Below are 7,049 nucleotides of genomic sequence, written 5' to 3' on the forward strand. Positions count from 1 at the left end.
CCGGGCCGCTCCGCCCCGCTCCGCCCCCGGGCCCGCCCGTCCCGCCATGGCGGCGGCCTTCACCGCCCTCCGTGTCCTGCTTGGGCTCTTCTTCTTCCTCACGGGCGTCCTGAAGGTCTCGGACTGGCTCTCCGCCGACCTGCACCGGCATATGGTGAGCGCGGCGGCGGGCTCGGCGGGCTCGGGGACCGCAGGGCCGAGCCCGGGGGGAATGAGCAGGTTGGGGGCAGTGCAGAGAGCACTTCGGCATGCAGGGCTGGGCTCCGGGGGAAAGGAAAGGAACAGGTTGGGGTGCAGGGCTGGGCTCCGGGGGAAAGGAAAGGAACAGGTTGGGGTGCAGGGCTGGGCTCCGGGGGAAAGGAAAGGAACAGGTTGGGGTGCAGGGCGAGCTCCAGGGGAAAGGAAAGGAACAGGTTGGGGTGCAGGGCTGAGCTCCGGGGGAAAGGAAAGGAACAGGTTGGGGTGCAGGGCTGAGCTCCGGGGGAAAGGAAAGGAACAGGTAGGGGTGCAGGGCTGAGCTCCGAGGGAAAGGAAAGGAATAGGTTGGGGTGCAGGGCGAGCTCCAGGGGAAAGGAAAGGAACAGGTTGGGGTGCAGGGCTGGGCTCCGGGGGAAAGGAAAGGAACAGGTTGGGGTGCAGGGCGAGCTCCAGAGGGAATGTGTAGGGCTGACCCTGTTGTGGTGTGGAGCTGAGCCTTGGGTGAGAATGAGCAGGTTGGGACTACAGGGGCTCAGGGTGGAGCACCTTGGGTACAAGGCTGAGCCCTTCATTGTGAATCAGCCAGAGTCCCTTGGAGCGCAGGGCTGATCCCCTTAGGGTGTGTGGTTATTTAGGATGCCGAGCTGATCCCCTTGGAAGACAGGGCAGGGCAGAGCAGACACACTGGAGGGGCTGTATCTCCCCAGCCCCAGGCTCAGGGCTGCCTCACCCCTCTCCCACCCTTTCCAGGCATCAGAGTTCGTGCGGTTCGCCAAGGTGTTTCCCCTGAAGGAGCTGGGGTTTGTGCCAGAGCCGGGCAGGTACCTGGCAGCAGTGGGCTGGGTGGAGGTGACGGCCGGGCTGTTGCTGGCATTTGGACCCCAGCTGCTGCAGGAGATCAGCAACTTCATCCTCAGCGTCGTCATGATCGGTGAGAGCCAGTGGGCGCCCACTGCCCATCGTGGGGTCTTGGGACACCCTTGGCCAGAGACCCCCATTCCTATGCTCTGCTCCATGCCCAGGTGCCATCTACACTCTGCTGGCGCTGCAGGAGCCGCTGGCCATGTGTGCCCCGGCCACCCTCTCCCTTGGCCTCCTCCTGCTGCTCAACATCCGTGGGTATCCAGCTGCCCCCCGGCCCAAGTTCGAGTGACGAGAGGCGGGAAGGACAGACGGCTCGGCCGCTGGGGAGCAACACCTTTATGGTATTTTCAGGGACAATGTCGCATCCTGCAGGGTAACTTGCTGATGAGACACAGCGTGTCCTCTCCTGCCTCTGCCAGTGACTTTGGTGCTGGTTGTCCCCTCACTGCGGGACCTGGGCTGGTGCTGTGGGATGGTGGCCGTGACACCACTGTGACACTGCCGTGGCACTGCTCCGGCAGCTCCGCTGCTGAACTCGCACAAGGTGTCCGGCTCTTTCCAGCGTTTGGCCACATTAAGCAGGGGCTGGCTCTGCTTTCTTGGGGGCTTTCAAATTTTGGAATAAAACCTCTTGTTTTTCACATTTTGCCTCCCTGTTTATTTCTGCCTTCCCCCCACGCTGAGCCTTGGGAGCTAAGGGGATGTCCTGGGGCTGGAGGACCCAGTCCCTGGGGACAGTGCCTGGACACAAGGCCTGGGGACATGTGGGAGCTGGTGCAGGAGCTGGCACAGAGGCAGATGGACAGTGGGGAGAGCCCATCTGGGGTGGGATCCTGCAGCCACCCAACAATGTGCCAGACCCCTTGCTGTACACCCAGGGAGTGACAGGAGCGAGTGCCCAGGCAGGCATGTGCTTTTTGTGGATCTTGCTCCCACAGGGAGCCATCTTCTGCCACCCCAATGGGCACAGCACGCTTGGGATGAACCAGAGTTCGCCTGAAGTGTCTCCCAGCAAGGGGGCTGGGATGGCTGTGTGGGGAGTCTGGCTGTTGGGATGAGCAAGGGCTGTAAGACACCCCTGTACCCCTGGTGGGACCTCAGCTACCTCGGGGTGACATCTTTGGTGTCCCAAAGGAACACACACAAATTGCAGGGCCACACAAAGCAGCAGATGCTTAAAGATCTTGGTGGCGGGGGGTGGTGTGTAGGGCTGCTCCCCTTAAAACCAGCTTTGAAGCCAACAAAGGCACAAAGAGCCAGGAGGAGGCAGATTCCTGCTTTGATTCCTTTGGGGCATCTCTCTACTCCCCAGCTGCCGGGTGCAGAAACTTGACCCTCTGCTGCTTTCATCCCGGCGTGGGTGGGAGAAGGGCCCTGGGAAATGGTATTAGATGTGGCTGGGGGCACAGGGGGAGGGTCAGCCAGGCCAGTACTGGCCACTCCCACATGCCCCCAGCCCCGTCAGCCGGCGCAGGGGATTTTAGAGTGGCTCCAGCAGGGAATTCCCCATTACATACACACACAGGTGCTCTCCCCACTCCAGCTGCTGTCCCACAGGCACTAACACACAGGGGCCTTGGGATGGTGGGGGGGTGTCAGGCAGCCCCTGCCTCCCCCAGCACTTAAAGCTATCCTCAGCCTGGCTGGATCAGAGTGAAGAGCAGCCAGAGGGGACCGAGCCACTCCTGCCTGACCCGACAAGGTAAGTAACAGTCGTGGTGTGGGTGAGATGGAGCATTCACTGTGCTAATGATGGGGAAGGAGGAGGAAAAGGGGACCACTGAGGCATCTGGAGGTTCTTTTGGGGTCCAAAGGAGGTCCCCCAGGCTCAGCAGCTCGTGCTCTCTGTGCCTCAACCCGGGGCTGGGTGCTGCGTGTGCCGAATCCAGCCCTGCTGTGCTGGAAAACACCAGTTGGTGACTCAGTGCCTTCGTTGGCGAGGTGTGGGCAGGCAGTGATGGGAGGTGAAATAACTGCAGCCCTGGATACAGCCACTGCAGCACAGCATGCTTTCCCATGGCCAGGACCAGAGGCAAACGCCGCTGTGCAGGACTGGGGGGCGTGGGGGGATGCTGGTCCCGTGTTTGTACCCCCTGTCCATACCCGGGTTTCTCCATTCTGGAGCTCGCTGAGCCAGGCAGTGACTTCCTCATGCCTGGCTCCATGGGGAATTTGGGGTGCTGGGAGAGGGCTGGGGTGGGTGGCCCCACAGGCACGTGCTGTGTGGGAGGTGTTAAGCCCCGCAGCTGCCGACTGGAGCCAGCGTGGCACCTTCGGGTGCCTCTGGCTGCAGCTCTGTCCCTTGGCTGTGCTGCAGCTGTGCCTGCCGCTCCCTGTGAGCTCTAGCTGGGCAATTAACAGTGGCCTCTAGGCTCCCTTGCTGTGTGGGAGGACAGAGCAGGGATCTCCTCCTCTCCTGTGTGAGCTGAGCCCTTCTGGCAGATGATGGCATCCCCACAGGGCTCTGCCTCCAGTGCCCAGCAGCTACTGCAGGTGCCAGCCAGAGAGGTCGTCCTGTCCGGGTCGAAATCCCTCCCCTGTCCCCAAGGGTTGTGCCACTGACTGTTCCCCATCTTTGCAGGAGCCCGGGATGAACGGCTCGGTGCCGGGACCGCTGCCGGTGGAACACCCCGGCGAGTGCGTGCCCAACAACCCGGTGCAGTTCGTGCTGGTGCCCGTCGTCTACTGCCTGGTGCTCTGTGTGGGGCTGCCGGGCAACCTGGTGGCGTTGCTGGTCTTCCTGCAGAGTGGCAAGGTGAGGAAGGCCATCCGCATCTACCTCATCAACCTCACTCTGGCTGACATCCTCTTCAACCTCACCCTTCCCCTCTGGATCCACTACTACCTGGCTGGAGGGGACTGGCTACTCTCGGAGGCCACCTGTCGCCTGGCAGGGGCTGCCTACTACCTGGCGACCTACAGCGCCATCACCTTCATGGCTCTCATCAGCTTCAACCGGTTCTGCGCCGTGCGGGCGGCGCGGCGGGTGCTGCCGCTGACGGGGCCCCGCGGTGCCGCGCTGGCCTGCGCCCTGGCCTGGCTGCTGGGGCTGGGCTGTGCCGTGCCCACCCTGGCCACCCACCAGACCTTGCCCACCCACGCCGGGACCACCGCCTGCTTTGAGCAGCACGGGCGGCAGCGGGGCTATGCCTACGCCATGGTGGGCTTCTTCTGCGCCGCATTCCTGGTGGTGCTGGGCACCTACGCCTCCATCGCCCGGGCGCTCTCGGTGCCCGCCGCGGCCTCGCCGGGCTCCCACCGGCAGCAGGCCCGTGCCATGGTGCTGGGGATGCTGCTGGTCTTTGTCGTCTGTGTGGCCCCCTACCACCTGACACTGGCCCCCTGGGTGGGTAGCCGGCCCCCTGCACCGCTCTGTGAGTCCCCTGACACCCTGGATGTGCTGCACACGCTGAGTGTGGCGCTGCTCAGCCTCAACAGCTGCCTGGACCCCGTCATCTACTGCTTCTCCATCCGGCGCTTCCGCACTGACCTGCATCGCACCCTGCGCAAGATCGGCCGGTGCTTCCCGCTGCCCCCGCCGGCCCCGCCCGGGCCAGCGCCTGCCGCCCGAGCATCCTCCTTCACCTCCTCGTAGCGGGTTGGGCACCAGGGTCCTGCCCCCGCCTGCCCCGGTGCCACAGTCCCGGTGGGACGTGGTCCCTGTTGCCAGGTGAGGGATCCGGAGCAGCGTGGGGGGAGCTCTGGCTTCGTGCTCTCCCCTCCTCCCACCCCGCTCTGCTCTCTGTGCATTCCCACGCGCCCGCAGTGGGAATCAAGCACAGATCCTGCCCCCAGCATTGCAGGCACTGGGAGGGCGTCCCTGGCACTGGGAGAGCGTCCCTGGCACTGGGAGAGTGGCACTGGCACTGGGAGAGTGGCACTGGCACTGGGATAGTGGCACTGGCACTGGGAGAGGGACTCACCCAGCAATGGGAGCTGAGCCATGTGGGGTGTGGGAAGGCAGAATGGCGAGGGATGCTCGGTGGTTGCTGTCGTCTCCCGGAGGTCTCCATCCTGCAGGGACATGCATGACCAAAGACCCCCGTGGCATGAGCTGGGCTGCTGAGGGGGCTGTTTGAGGCCCCGTGGCCAGTCCTGTCCTACAATGTCCCTAAGCCTCATGTCTGCACCCCTCCTGCTCTTGGCCAGGATTAAAAATGAATAACCAAAGGCTTCTTCTCTGGTAGGTGCCTGTGCCCCTCACCGAGAGATTTCTGTCCCTCGGGGAGGGCTGGATATGGGGCAGCCCCGGTCCCCGCAGCCCTGGCCCCCAGCCCAGCCCCGCTCCTGCGGCTGGACCCTGTCCCAGGGCGGCTCTTGCAGCGGGGGCTGCTGACCCCGCACCCCCCTGCCCCGTTCCCTGCCCCATGCCCTGCCCTGCCCATGGTGGGGCAGCCGTGCTGGGCGCATCCCCCAGCCCGCACCTGCCGCTCCCTCCCCGTGAGCCCCGGCGCGGCGGGGGCGGCGGAGCGGGCTCGGGGCCGTGGGCGGCTGTGTGGGCGGGAGATGGTGTTTTCCCAGCCCTGGCTCATTCCTGCTGCCAGTACAGCCCCGCTCCCGGTGCTGCGCCGGCGGGAGAGCAGGGCGGCTGCTGTGCAGCCACGCGGGTTCTGGGCATGGTGGGGGGTATCAGCTGCCCCCCAGATGGGGGGTCTTCCTCCCCCAGCACAGGGCTGCGCTCCAGCACACTCCAACCCACGTGCATGGAAGGAAATGTGAGGCACCGGGCAGGATGCCTGGGGGACTGCTGGCATGGGATGGGCAGGGTGGCAGTGGGCACCAGGACGGGTGGGTGATGCTGTGCCTGTGGGTGGTGAATTATAAGGGCTGCCTGGATGCCAGCAGAGAGGTGAAGGTGCAGGGCAAGGCCCAACCGTGGGGAATGGGGTCTCCATGTGCCATGGAAACTGTGCACCACTGTGACCCAGGGAGACCACGGCTCAGTAAAGCCAGTGCGGGTTCATGGGATGCCCGTGCTGCCCATGGTGCATGGACACTTTGCCCCCATGGATGGGGCTGGATGATGTCTCCATGCGCCGCAGTGCTGCTGGTGCAGCAGAGCTGGGACATGTCCCAAGGTACCTCTGCTCCACACCCGGCCCCAGGCCAGCTGCCTTTGACCACCCAGTTCTTCCCCTTTTGAAGCTGATATTAAATTTTAATCCTTTTATATAACTGCTGAAGGAGGGGGCAGAGCTCTGCTCCCTGCATGCAGCAGGAGCAGCCGTGTCAGCAATGCAGGATGCTGCAGGGCCTGGTGGGGTCTGGGACTGGACAGCTCTTCCTGGGGGCACCAGGACTTTTGGGGGGTTCTCTGCATGCCAGGAGTGGGGGCAGCCCCAGCCCCAGCTCCAGCTCTGGCTCTGCCAGGGTGTCCTGTTCAGTGGGAAAGCCTGGGCACTTGAACCACAGCACTGGGACATGGACACAACTGCTTAGAAACACACGTGGGGCACTTTTTTGGGCCATGTCCCCCCACGCACTGGGCCGGGCCTGGTGAGGTGTTCTGGGCTCAGCTTGGCACCAGGATGGGGCATGTGCTGCCACGCTGCTCCCACCACCGTGCAGGGCGTTACCCAGGTTATTGTTCCTGCACTTCCAGCCCGCGCACGCAGTAATTATTATTATTATAATTAGGATCAAATTACAGGGTGTGGTGCGAGTGGCTCAGCGGGCAGGCGGCAGCGGGTGGCCCTGGGTCTGCTGGGGGAAGGCTGGGCCTCTGGGGCCGCACCCTGCCCGGGGCTGTTCCGGCACCCTGGGGCTGTCCTGGCACACTGGGGCTGTTCTGTCACTCAGGGACTATTCCGACAGCCCAGGGCTATCTCAGTAACCCGGGACTGTCTCTGCACTCTGTCCCCTCCCTGGCAGGCAGTGTGCCCGTGGACAGGCGTGGGTGACGGTCCCGGAGTGCCCTCGGCTCCCTGCGGTGATCCTGGGGGACGCCCACGGGTGGGTACCCCTTGTCTCGGTGCCAGTCCGGCTCC

At 64.2% G+C, this 7,049-nt stretch overlaps 2 protein-coding genes across 2 annotated transcripts; both read left to right on the top strand.

The window, feature by feature from the left end:
* Nucleotides 1–1,703, top strand: TMEM35B (transmembrane protein 35B). Its single transcript, XM_068172470.1, has 3 exons — nt 1–154; nt 949–1,129; nt 1,221–1,703. Exons 1-3 carry the CDS (start codon nt 47–49, stop codon nt 1,349–1,351), a joined length of 420 nt encoding a protein of 139 aa, XP_068028571.1. The 5' UTR covers nt 1–46; the 3' UTR covers nt 1,352–1,703.
* Nucleotides 1,704–3,565: 1,862 nt separating this feature from the next.
* LOC137462449 (platelet-activating factor receptor-like) lies at nt 3,566–5,215 on the top strand. Its single transcript, XM_068172806.1, has one exon. The coding sequence runs from the start codon at nt 3,653–3,655 to the stop codon at nt 4,655–4,657; it is 1,005 nt and encodes a 334-aa protein (XP_068028907.1). The 5' UTR covers nt 3,566–3,652; the 3' UTR covers nt 4,658–5,215.
* Nucleotides 5,216–7,049: the final 1,834 nt, after the last annotated feature.

This window comes from Anomalospiza imberbis, chromosome 25, assembly GCF_031753505.1.
Source record: "Anomalospiza imberbis isolate Cuckoo-Finch-1a 21T00152 chromosome 25, ASM3175350v1, whole genome shotgun sequence".
Lineage (NCBI taxonomy): Eukaryota > Metazoa > Chordata > Aves > Passeriformes > Viduidae > Anomalospiza > Anomalospiza imberbis.

Coding starts and splice junctions, on each gene's coding strand:
- TMEM35B (XM_068172470.1), top strand. CDS start 47: ATGGCGGCGGCCTTCACCGCCCTCCGTGTCCTGCTTGGGCTCTTCTTC. Junction 155..948: donor CCGACCTGCACCGGCATATG/GTGAGCGCGGCG, acceptor CACCCTTTCCAG/GCATCAGAGTTCGTGCGGTT. Junction 1,130..1,220: donor CCTCAGCGTCGTCATGATCG/GTGAGAGCCAGT, acceptor CTCCATGCCCAG/GTGCCATCTACACTCTGCTG.
- LOC137462449 (XM_068172806.1), top strand. CDS start 3,653: ATGAACGGCTCGGTGCCGGGACCGCTGCCGGTGGAACACCCCGGCGAG.